We start from the raw sequence: 13,985 nt of genomic DNA on the forward strand, positions 1-13,985 counted from the left end.
ATTTGCCAATGTTACTTATTTTTGCAGTTTCCACTCCACACGCACCAGATACATTATGGAACTCCATTTAACTGGATTGACGATATTTGGCAGAGGCAATCTATCCTACCGAATTTACACACTCAAAATTCCAGCATTACCCATTTACATATTTCAGTGGACAGTAGAGGCCGTGCAAACATCACACGTTGTCATCATAAAACGCGTACACTGTCACAGAGTACGTAAATGTTTATCTAACAGACGGGTATATGCACATGAGTCCATAACTCACGTCGCAAGATACGTCGCCACGTCCATATCATTTGATTTATTGCCTATTCGCCTAGTTGGTCTTTGCATTCTTTGATTGCATTGTACAACTGATATGATCAACCTATGACCTTATCAATTGTGGAATCGTTTTCGCGTGATAATATTGTTCCATGTTTTTAGGTCAGGTCTAATTACGTTAGGAATAATGGAATAATCGATGAATGGAAAAATAATAGTCTGAAATCGTTACTATCATTGTTTTTGTTCTGAATGGAACAAATTATGTACAGATTAATTTCGCCTTAATCGTCATTGGAATTTAAATTCTGAATTGTATTTTTTCTGTTTAGTAACAAGATAAGCCATTCTGATAAATATTTCAAGAGGTTTTTAGGTACTTTACGATAACGAATTATGTAATTAATGTTGCAGGCAAACCATCTTCCCGCAAGCGATAGGGGCACATAAAAAATTTGCGTCTATTAAAACTCAATTCCAAAAAACAAGAATAATTTTTTGAATTGTTGAATACGCGATACAAAGAAAATCAATTTGTTTACCCTTACGTTACAATATTTATATTCCTTCATTAGATAGGTAAAGGGAAACCGAAATAATTATAGATCCCTGACGCCACTCAACGTACTCCTCACTTCCATAGCATAAAGGAAAGTGTAATATATCTCATGTACGTATGTGATAGGGGAACAAAAGCCACTTAGCCATCGAGACCGGCTTCAACCACCCACGAGGAACGACCTACGAAGGTCAAGCATGCCAATGCTGAAAGCTTGTATAATATAGAACATTTACAACCTTCATTTAATTACGTGTCTCTTAGAAGAAATTAATGGCATTCAAATTGATTGTCGGAGAGATTAGACGGAGGCCCGACATTTATGTTTGCTACGATGCCCTAGTGTGACACAGCCAAATTCCAGAATGCGGGCAGCTTGTTTTTTAAAACCCACAAAGCTATTTCCAGCAGTGGACTGCGATAGGCTGATGATGATGATGATGGAAGTCAAAACCCCGTACACAGCAGTTACGCTTTTGTACCATCACTAGAACAACGAGGCAGAAATAAAACGACACTTCACAGCTTTTAATTAATTCTTGATTAAGAAATATTTCTGAACAGAAAGTCTGCCATTCAGGCTTATGTTCTTTTATAAAAGTTACGCGGAAGACGTATAAAGTTGAGCCTTGTATTTTTTTAAGAAGTGAAGAATTTACTTAAGAGATCTTCTAAACTTCTTGAAATAGAATTAGTATTAGAACAAACCAAGTTTGATGTAATTTGTATTACAGAACATTGGCTGAAAGATTATCAAGTAGAATCTATAAATTTTGAGAATTATTGTGTAGCTAGTTACTTTAGCCGGAAATCCATGATACATGGTGGCTCCTTAATATTAGTCAAAAATCATATTAAATATAAAGTAAGAAAAGATATAGTTGATATGTCAGTGGAACATAATATTGAATTGTCCTGTGTTGAGCTAGATAAGCATGTGATAGTGTGTGTCTACAGGCCACCGCAACACCAGAATCTTTGTGTATTTGACTCTGTCATGGAAGATGTCTTGAAAAAAGTCAGTAGCAGTAGTAAGTCAGTCATCATATGTGGTGATTTCAATATTAATATTTTAGAAAATAATATTATAAGTTCGAGTTTTTTAAATCTTTTCAAATCATTTAATTTGCATAACGTTTTTGAAGAACCTACTAGGGTAACACCAACTACTGCTACTTGTATAGACAATATTTTTGCAGCTGTGAGTACCTGCATAAGTCCATAGTGAATTACTTGCCATCTGATCACAGTGGACAAGTGATCACTTTCCACACTTACTCCACCAGAGAAAACAAAAATAAATTTTAGAGAATATACTTCAAAAAATCGATAAACTAAATCAGACTCTAGCTGATAAACTGTGTGTACATAGCTTCAATCTTAAAAATCCAAGTGATATTTATGCCGATTTTTCTCTGTATTAAACGACCAATTCAACTTAGCTTTTCCAGTCAAAACTAAAATTATTAAATCTAAGTTCTTATTTAGTGACTGGGCAACCCGGGTATTCGTAAAAGTAGAGAAAAGCTGTTTGAACTTTATGGTTTAAAGCCTTATAACGCCGATCCAAGTTTCCGTGACCACGTCTCAAAATATTCAAAAATATTTAAAACCGTTTGTAAACAGGCAAAATCTATTCATATTAGAAATAAAATAAAATATGCTGATGATAAAATAAAACTACTTGGACAGTAATTAACAACGAAACAGGGAGACGAAAAGTTCGAAAAACTGATTTAAGTCTAGAAACTGATAAAGGTCCCATCAGCAGTAACCTTGAAGTAGCTCAAGAGTTTGAAGCATTCTTCACTAAAATACCTTTCGAGACGACAAAAGCACTAAATTCTTCCACCACCGTGTCTATCGATCTACTCAAAAAACATGTTAAACCATGCTCTTTACTATTTAAATTTCAACATACCAGCCCCGAGGCTATTATTAAAGCCTTTAAAGATCTTAAAATAAAATCAACAGAAGATCTGTGGGTATGTCTGTCAAGGTATGTAGGTCAATTATTGAAACAATTGCACCTTATTTAACTTACATATTTAATGTTAGCGTAGACCAAGGCGTGTTTCCTGACTTAATGAAACACAGCAAAGTAGTTCCTTTATTCAAATCGGGAAATAGTAAGGAATCGAATAACTACAGACCCGTTTCTGTCTTGCCGGTTCTCAGCAAGGTATTTGAAAAGTTGATGCTTGAACAGATGTTGCGCCATTTCAATAAAAACTCCATCTTTCACAAAGAACAATACGGTTTCACTAAAGGTCGCTGTACAACCGATGCTGGTGTAACTTTGATCAAGCACATCTTTAAGGCTTGGGAGGAAGCTGAAGACTCTATTGGAATCTTCTGCGATCTCTCAAAAGCGTTTGACTGTGTAAATCACGAAACGCTTTTGCGAAAGCTAGAGCATTACGGAATAAGAGATACTTCTCTCCAGCTGTTAAAATCTTATTTAAATGGTCGGCAACTTAAAGTTCAAGTAAACGGCGTAAATTCACGAGGTTCAGTGATGGCAATGGGCGTACCACAAGGTTCTATATTAGGTCCGTTCCTCTTTTTAGTTTACATAAATGATTTGCCCTACTTATTTGATAATCAACCTAAAATGGTGTTGTTTGCCGATGACACTTCTCTTATTTTTAATATTGATCGACGTAGACGTACCTTAGACGACGTAAACAATTCCATTATCCAGGTTCAAAATTGGTTCAACGCAAATAACTTGGCTGTTAATGAAAAAAAAACAAAATGCATTCGATTTTCATTGCCAAATGTAAAAAGTAGTGAATGTGACATTATACTTAATAGTGAAAAACTAGAATTTATAAATCAAACAGTTTTCCTGGGAATCACTCTTGACAAAAAACTACAGTGGGGACCCCACATTACATCTCTTGCGGGTCGTCTTAGCTCGGCCGCCTACGCTATTAGAAAGATGAGGCAGCTAGCGGACGTACAAACAGCTAGACTAGTATATTTTAGTTACTTCCACAGCATCATGTCGTACGGCATTCTGCTGTGGGGACGAGCTGCTGACATTGAATGCATATTTATCTTGCAAAAGCGAGCTGTCAGAGCTATGTACAACTTACGTAGTCGTGAATCTCTTAGGGAACTGTTTAAAAAAATTAATATCATGACCGTACCTTGCCAATTTATTTATGAAAATATCATGTATGTTAGGAAAAACTTACATTATTTTGAAAAAATATGTGATAGACATAATTATAATACTAGAAATAAAAATAAGATAGCTATCCCGCAGTTTAGATTATCTAAAGTACATACATCTTTCATGGGATATTGTGTCAAATGTTATAATAAAATACCAGACAACATTCTGGAACTAAATGACATGCGGTTTAAAACTCATATAAAAGCCACACTTTGTAAGCAAGCATATTATAAATTAGAAGATTACATTCAAGATAAAAATGCTTGGAAACATGCTGGTCCTGCTCCATAGGACATACTGACAATATCTAATTAATTAACAAATTAAAATTACACCAGCAAATAAAATTGTATTCATCTTTTGATTATTTGTTTGTAACTTTGTACCAAAATATAAACCAATATGTAAATGTGAACACCATGTAGCATTTTAATTGTCACTTTATCCTCATTTGTCTTTGCGATTCTACATGATCTTCGCATGCTTTTTACTGTATGTATCAATACATACAAATTGTAATACTATATTATTTTTAAAAAGAGTAACCATGGAGTTTCTTGCCCGTTCTTCTCCATAGGAAGCTACTTTTGGAATGGGCAACTAGAATCAAACTTAGTTATAATTTTGACGTTCATAAGTGCTTGTAAAGGCCTAAATGAAATAAATGATTTGACTTTGACTTTGACTTTGAGATAATTTTTATAGTAATTTAAGAATATAATGTTTTACTTACGTATGGCGACCGTTAAATCACGTATGCACTATTACTATGATCATGGCTATTATACAAAGATCACAGAAACACGGTAACGTCTTGCAGTTTACGACGTTTTCGCGTATAGATGCTAATTCGACATAGCATGACTATGGTCTATGGTAGGTAATGTAAATAACCGGAAAATTAATGTTTTCTTGTTGAGTGCATAACGAAAGATAGTTTTACAGTTCTTGTAAACCTTTATGGCGGTTCGGAAAACCATGTGAGTCGCTGAAACCATTTTAGGAATGTTCACGTAAGATTCGGCTATGAAAATAATAATGAGCAACAATTTTCCTTAGATAGACAATTTTCCTTGTAGAAAATAAAATAACCTCATTAAAATATGGAATATGTTATTTTTGGTAGGTACGTAACGAAGTGGTATTTTTTATTGAATAAAAAATTTGTTATACTGACATTATTTCCTCAATGCTAATCAACTATGTAAATAATAGTTCGGAACATTCTTATCAGGGCGTATGCTACGTATGGTATGCTATAAGTAAAATTAAACTTAATAACCACGTGGTCCCAAAAATGTGTTCTAGATATTTCAGAACTTTGTCATCGCAACGACAGGTAACTAGAGAGATACTAAAACATGACATATGTATTACAAGAAGTACCGACTACCGATAAATCAACAAGAACTCAAGGCAAAAAGAAAATCCGGATTACTTATTTTACACTGTTGGAAGAAATTCCTATATGCAAGAGGCAGAGAGACAATTGTCTAAACACGGGTGAACGAAAACATACGACACTCTAGATGTTTACAAAATCTTCTTTATAGGATGTTGTGGGACTAACAACTTCCATATACAGAGTAAACTCACAACTAGGTAGCCTAAATTGGTTGCACGGAATTATCATATTGCTTACCATGCAACCACGCATGCATAGCACCGACAATTTCTGCTAAATCTGCACTCCTCATATAAGCTAGGCTTTGGAAATGATGCGTAATTTCTGCAGTACATAACTATAATATTTTGCATAGCATGTCATATAAGCCAGACTTAATTGTAAATGATGCAAAATGACCTATTGTTTAGGCCACACGTGAGAATTTAGATGTATAAACTATAAGGTGAACGTATATTATGAATCCAAGATGGAGGATTAATAGATAGTTGAAGTAGTTATGAAAAGTAAAGTTTCCTTATTGTATTTTTATGGGAAAACTTTTATAGAATTTGCATTCTTCTGCAATATTATTGTTCTGTTTGTAGCTATTTGAAGTATGCACTTAGAATCGTAAGTAGTCTATGAAATATTACATTTCGTTGAGCACCGATGACTATACGGTACAATGCAGTTACATGTTACAGTTAAGGGGTCAAAACGTATAGAAATGTCCCTAAATTGGGTCAGAACTTAATTCGATGAGTCAGCACATTCTGAACAATCCTATCACGACACACATTATACAACTTGACAGTTTCCATTTCATTTGTAATGTCACGCAAGTTCCAATTAAAATCTTGTTAAATAGAGCCGTTCTGATAGACTAGCCAAGATAAATCCAGTACGGACAGACCCTTTATTAGTAGCGTAGAAGTCGAAAGTACAGTCACACAATTTATATCCATTGTTATATTTCTTGCAGACTTTTGGTAACTTTCCAATTTAGATTTCGATTACTTTTTCATAGTCGTGACATCGATATTTTTTGTACAACCCTATTTGCGTCTCTTCTTCTACTTTCATCTATAGAATCGTTCGTACAACTTACGTGTTATAAAGGAATTGTGTTTAATTTCATGAAAGTAATTAAGAAACCTGTTTTGTTTTTCACATCAAATGCACATAGCGTTACACCACAGTTTAAATATATCCTGTTCTGTCATAAACAAAAGTATAACCTTCTGTTTTTCCCCTAACAAATATCAAACCTGCTTCGATCCTAAAAATAAAACCAACAATATTGAAACTTGAATATCAATAACTTTGGTATTGAGATTCTGAATGTCAGATATCATCATCTTTCCTTCAAGGTTGAACCGAGACGCATTTAGCACCGTCTCGTGGATTGATAACCTTATACTGCAAATAAAACGTGATTTCATGTTGGAGATATTTTTTCTGCACTTCAGTTTACGTTTTGGCAAGCTACGACGTTTGAACGCATACGCATATAATGAGTGCATGCATATGATTTGAATATGAATCACCTATTCCTGAAATCTTTTGTGCTGATTGTACGTATTTGGCATGTTAATATATGGGCGATTCTCTGTAAGCTCGTAATCGGCTGTCCGGACCGATTTTTTCAATAAATAGTTTAATTCTTATTTAAAAAATCACATTTTATGAAACTTTAACCCCGAAGCTTCACGGGCCCTTTGTTTTTATAACCATAATTACTTTAATTTTTTTTCTATACGTTTTAGAAGCTCGAAAAATACAGTCCCCTGGCTGTCCCTTTCACTGCATTCACACCTAGAAATGCGATTTCCGAAAAACTTGATGAAACTACTTTCACTTAGCAGTTAATATCACAAACAAAAATAATGAAATTATATTATTTTCGTAAAACAAGCACTCATTACAACTTTATTCATTTTAATAAACTCCTGTAAACTTTGTCCTGAGAATTTTAATACAGTCCCCTGCCAAAAATTTAAATCAATATTTAAAAAAAACTATAATATTTTACAATCGTTTTATTAGTGCAACGAAATGCAATTGTTGTGAAGTTGGCAAACTTATCAAATGCGGTAACGATACGCCATTCTGTTTAGTGTTAGAGCGTCATTTGTGAGGCGAACAAGCGTTTGGGCCGCTACCACACACAGGCCTCTGGTAAATAATTGTATGTAATTTAATTACTTAAATTATCTCTATTTATAGTTAATTGTTACATTATTTGTGCCTTAATTGATCGGTAGGTTCTTAAAAAACTATAAGACATCGGTTTCATAAATATTGTGAAATCTAACTGAAATACACAGTCCTCTGGCAACAGTCCTTTGCCAAAAAACGCAACAGGGGACTGTTTAACAAAACAGGGGACTGTGTATTCTGCGTATTGGTTTAATAGTTTTCATGAATTGTTTGTGTAAATTTATTCGCTAGTCTCTTTTATTAATTTAAGAATCAAACTATCATTGCATCGCATTATTTTTTTCCTTTATGAACTTGAATTATATTACACAGGCTGATCGAACGCACGTGATATGGCTCCTAAAAAGAAGAAGCTATCCCGAGAGGAATTACAAAAAAAGAGAGAATCAGAGCGGCAAGAGCGACTGCCCTATCTGACCTCCACAACTCAGTTACCCGTGCAACCGACTTTTTTTAACGACGCTAAAAATCATCAAATGACCCCTCCCGCTGCGGGTCAGAAGCGGTGGGGGAGTGTCAGAGTTTTACTGACTAAAAATCCGTCGTGTTCCGTCGTAGGCCTTTAATGTACCAGGGCCGTGGTAACTCTTTCGTACAGTCCCGCAGCCCCAGAGGCCCTATGCCCTGCTGGGCCTCGCTAGGGTTGCTGACATCAACTTGAGGAGCGCGTGGAACTACGCACGCCACCGACACGGGTCTGTTGTCTAAAAAGACGCAGGAACGATGAATCATCTGAACTCATCGCCCACAGACCCAGGCCTACGGTGGCCGGGAGTCGTCTCGCGCAACCCGGCGCCCGTGGTGACTACCTGGTCCAGCCGGGATGAGAGATGCGAACTCTCTGTCGTTCCGCCGCCTACTTCTCGAGCATGACTGATTCGCAGAAGGAGGCGACGGCATCCCATTCCTCTCGCCCCGGACCATGGCATGAACCAGGGCCGGACGCCCTCGACGAGGATCCGGCGGTGTCCTTCCCATGCAGGGCACTCCTGGACTGTGAGGTCCATCGTGTCCTCGAAACTGTCCGCACAGTGGTGACACCCGGGCGCCACCTCAGGACCTATTCGATATTTCCCAAAACAACCGTGTCCGGTGAGGACCTGCGTCATGCGGTAAATGAGGGCGCCGTGACTCCTCCCGAGCCACTCTTCAAAGAGGTCCCCACTATGGTGGCGTGCCTTAACCCTGTACCCCTTAGTTCGACTGGTGTTAGACTTACTGGCTTCTGACTACCCGTAACGACTGCCAAGGATGTTCAATAACAGCAGAGACTTACAGTCTAACGTGCCATCCGAAACACAGTCTTTGTTGAAAAGTTGCATTGATACTTGCCTGATCTGGAATCGAAGCCGCGCCCTCATAATTGACAAGTTGGTTCTTTACCCACGAGGTCTACCACGACTTTTTCGCCGGCGACGTCATTGGTAAGCAGTTGAAAGAAATGGGTTATCAAACCAAACGCTCAAAATGGCGAAACACGTCTTTGTATAGTTCACAGCCACATAGACATGAAGCTTAGCGCTCTTCATACTGCTAACATATTAACTTACAACAATCACCAGGAGTTGCTGAAAGATCTATGTTGCGACGTATCAAGATCTATGTCGTGTCATGCTTGCGGTAATAAAAACCCGAAATATATGGCTTTTGATCATAGAGAAGTCATAAAATGTGGGTTTCTGTTCACATTCAAAACAGTCCCCTGATGCCTCAAACAGTCCCCTGTCATGATTTTTTGGAAAATCGCTAATAACTCGGAAAATAGGTACAATTTCAGTGGGCCTCCTTGTCTAACTAAATAAATAGTTAATTTTCTTTGGCATAGGACTACGTTTTTTGTCAAATTTAAAAAAAAATTGCCAGGACAGAATTTGTATGGAGCTGAACGAGCTTACAGAGAATCGCCCATATGTCTCCCTGAATAACAATAAGACCAACGGATATGGTGCATAATCATTGTGGGAACACTTCCGTAGCAGATAGTGGTTTGACACTTCCAGGCTATTTTATCAGTTCTACGAAAATGTTTGGCCGAAAATTGCTAATTTGCTTGAACGAGAATTCCTGAACGTATTCTGGGCGTCGCGAATTCGACAGATTACGCCAAGCTTCAACCTAAACTATGTAGCTTCTCTACTAAAGGAATTCCAACGATCTTCCAAAGAAAACAATCTCAGTACACTAGCTTAAGTATTTGTACTAAGTTAACAGGCTTTGTACATTTTTATTTCTGATTCGCAAAGGAAGCAGGCCCTTTGCAGATTACAGAAGTTTGTTTGAGATCCTTTGTTAAATCTTGAATCTAATGAATTGGTTATGATAAAAGTAACTTATAAGCTGAAAAAGAAACAAAACAAGACTTTTCAGAAAATCGTGTAAGTACTTAATGAGATTTTAGTTAGAAGAACGTGCTAAGCCCACGACACGCACCGATGCTTCTACGTTCAAAAGAGTCATAGTATTTATGTACTTACGGCCTTGTCTCTGCCCCGGCATGACGACTGCGCCCCTCTCCTGTCTCAAAAGGCTCTCGGCCTCCGCCCCAGCCTGGTGTGACATCTCCATGGCTCACAGGTTCACTACCAATATCATAAAACTGATACTGACATCTGTGCTTAGTCGGTGCTGAAGACGACTGCGTCTGCGAACAAAATTAGAACATTCAAGTGCTGGATTTCACAACCTCAAGTGTATCATGCAGTTTTGGTTGGGCAGTTTATGTTATAGGTGTAGTATGATTTAAATATGGATTCTGTATGTAGCTTGCCAGCCGTTAAGACCAATTTTGATTGCGAAACCATATACAGATGAATAAGACAGAAAGAAAAAAAAAACAACAAAAAGCTAAGAATTTTAAGATATTCCAAGTGGAATTGTGAGTTGATAATGTAATATGAGCGAATGTAAGCGAGCTCGCTAATGAACCGAGAAACATGCGAATCAAATTACTTTGCAAGGTGTATTGCATTAATCAGTTCATTTATTTGGTCACTTGAACTTGAAAGACTTATCTATCATTATAATTTTAAGTCTAGCCACTGGGGTTTCGCCTGCGTCCCGTGGGTAACGCTTTGCGCATCCGAATAAATGGTAGCCTATACTGTCCCGCTATAAATGGGCTATCCAAAACCGAAATAATTTTTAAAATCGGATCAGTAACTCCCAAGGTTAGCGCAAACAAACAATAATTTCTTCAACTTTATAATATTAGTACAGATAGCCAGTTGACTTTAGACTTGTGTAGTAACTACTCCTTATCTATATTGTCATTAATAAAGAGTAATTAAAAAGATAAACAATGACTGCTGAGTGCTACCACTCCATATAAATATTCTTATCACTTCAACAAGGCATTGGTAACTAGATAAACTACAAGTTTTATTATGCAGCTTTGTCTAATCTAGTAATCGCTTCTTAAATAAAAACCGCTAAATAAGCTAAAAAATTATGTCACGTAAGTACTAGCAACAATATTAACTTGTGGCTGACATAGTTAATTAAAAAGAAGGTAGCCAAATTTAGCTCATTACTTAAGCTTATTTCCGTAGGTACATAATAAAATTCATATTTCAAACTAGCATGCCTAACAAAAACTTCAGCACATTATAATGCCGGCAGCACCACAAAGGTTTTGACAAAGCGTTCCCATTGTTTGAATTAAACGAACAAACTGCGGAAACGACAATTCCAAGCATTGTTGTGCAGTTAAAGAATATTTAGCTAGGTATCAGCAAATTGTACGAGGCTCATGTTATTTGCTGATTGAATCAGCTACGAGCTACAATTGGACGATGTGTTAATACGATATGTTTCGAATCTTGTATGTAAAGGCCAAGGTCCAAGGTGAAGTGTATTAACGAAAATTAACAAATGTATTTTAAGATCTAGCCTCAGGAAAAGTGAATTGCAGATATACCTAAGACTTTCTATATGTATCTGCTAAGATCGACGTGTCGTAGTACATGGTACTCTTTTACCTTTTGTTTCTATTTAAATTTAAATATTGTCGATTGTTATTCAATACGAACATTATAATGAAGATATACATCGGTATAAATAATTAACAGGTAATGTATAGCATGTGCCTTTATAACGAACTTTTCGCAATACATAAGTATAGCAATTTTACCGTTTACCGTATCGCTTTCGATGCATAATTTTGTATAGAAATTGGAACATGGCCGACGTTGTATTTATGGAACTATCGAGAGGTTCAGTCAACTTCACTAATTACCTTATTATGAATTTGGATGAGCATTTTTCTATTTTTACTTGTCTACCTAGTCGCCTAGAAGATCTAGTATTGTCCTAAGGAACGCGGAAGTTCACAAATCTTTGGAATGTATTCATTCAATTTGGAAACAAAGGGGTATTATTCATGTGATGACTATCTGTCTCGTAGTGTCAATGATCTCGTTAGACTTGGTTAAAATACCAATCGGAGACAGCCGTGACTTCCCAAAGCTTCGAGACTGCAGAATGCTTATAATCACAGATATTTATGCATATAGCGGCTCTATTTGGGCAAATGCTCTTATTCTTGTTCCAAATTAGTCGTAAAATATGATGTATCAACCACCTACATATTCCGTTTAGAGGGTCCTCAATATTTGAAAGTTTTGCATTTGAGACTACAGTTTCGTCACCTTAACTTTCTAACGCCTCTTATCCGGCTATTGTATTCAAAGCAGAAACGATAATTAAGCCAATTCTGTGTTCCAAGCATAAGATCTGTAATATGGCACAAATGTACAAACAAAAATACCTTTTTGACTAAATTGCGTTTAGGACTGGTTTACGGCAATAATTGGGGAGGGTAACACTTACTGTCTGGAACCAGAATAACACGATTTCCGTTGAAATTAGGTTTACGACAACAGCATGGTCCCCCTTTCTTTTGAGCAAAGCAAAAACCATGGAGAAATATCGAAGTTACGCGCACGCAGTCAGCCTTCACGGCCGAATTCATTTTAATGAGGGGAAACCAGTTCATGGGAATGGACAAAGGGTAGTTTTAGCCACAAGCAAATAATATTTTTTTTTTTTTTCAAACATTGTTACTGCTTGATATAAGCTCTGCCTCATGAACCAAGCAGAGATATTACAGGATGATGCGAATTCAGCGAAAATCGTATTTTTACCAATCACAATTTTGTGTACTGTAGTTTAATCAGAAGCTCAGTACATGGGGTATCTGTACATTGTACTCAACACATTTACGTCGTATATCGAACGTAAAATGCCTAAAGCATGACAAATTGCTTCTAATGAGTGGTACAGGGGTCATGTACACTACTTCCAGTCAAGGACAGGAAGGGAACCACTATGTAAACAATTTAACTTTTGTGTTTACATATCTATGTAGTTCAAGTATCGATGGAACTCTTAGATATATTTATTTGGCTGTAATATCCCACTAATTTCATACAACAAATTGACATATCTAATCCAATGTTATCTGATCTAAGGTAAATTGTTTAATCTTCAAGGATATTTGAAAGTGTTGCTATCTAAAAGTCACCTATCATTCTGATAACATACTGCTGCATAAAGCAATTCAATTAATATTTAATGTTTTTAATATAAATCTCATAGGTTGTTAAACAGGCAATCTGCATATTAAGCTGGGGCTGGGACAGCATATTGACATTAGACAAATATTTATTTTATTTAATAAAACTTCACACAAGCATCTTACGTCTAGATTTAATTATTCAGAACTTTTTCAGCAGTCATTGATATTTGTGAATGAAATACTTTTACAACTCAAAACACATAAAGTATGAGTGAGTCATCAATATTCTGCAAGCAAAACAAATGAAGAACTATTCAAACATATCTTTGAATGTCTCACTAACAAAGAAAGGCATTAAAATAATGAATATGAATCATTTCACTCATTGTGTTGGACATAAAAGACAGGATGTGTTGCCCCGCCATTAAAAACATATTTAAATACTTCCTTTTGAATTAAAATTGAATAACTTATGTATGATGTAGATATTGCTAATAGATAAATGTCTGGTTTGTTTGATTTTAAATGTTTTTTTTATTTTTATAAATGTACCTAACTGGTTAAATAATTTTAAAATTAGAATTAGGGACATGAAACATCAAACTTAAATGTCCTGTGTAAACAAATAAAATAAATAATATTCCACATAGAATATATTGTGAAACATACATTATTTAAAATAACCTAATAAGTTTACCCCTTTACAGTTAATTAAATTAAAGTTCATTCAAAAATTATTTGTTTTTAGTTAAAATTAATGAGTTCCAAATTTAAACATAGAAACTAACCTTACATTAGACACATGATAATCTCGAATAGGAATAAAATACAAACTTTCTAAAGCTAC

General features: G+C 35.9%; 1 protein-coding gene across 2 annotated transcripts in view; it reads right to left on the reverse strand.

Annotated features, from left to right (window-relative positions):
• Ent2 (Equilibrative nucleoside transporter 2) overlaps positions 1–13,985 on the reverse strand; it is a 35,317-nt gene that overhangs the window by 20,860 nt on the left and 472 nt on the right. For both annotated transcript variants that reach the window (XM_064040044.1, XM_064040043.1), the window contains exon 2: positions 10,098–10,264. In XM_064040044.1, the coding sequence (XP_063896114.1) occupies positions 10,098–10,188 (91 nt within the window). In that variant the 5' untranslated portion in view covers positions 10,189–10,264. The remainder of the gene's footprint in view (positions 1–10,097; positions 10,265–13,985) is intronic.

Source organism: Helicoverpa armigera, chromosome 21 (assembly GCF_030705265.1).
Source record: "Helicoverpa armigera isolate CAAS_96S chromosome 21, ASM3070526v1, whole genome shotgun sequence".
Classification (NCBI taxonomy): Eukaryota; Metazoa; Arthropoda; class Insecta; order Lepidoptera; family Noctuidae; genus Helicoverpa; species Helicoverpa armigera.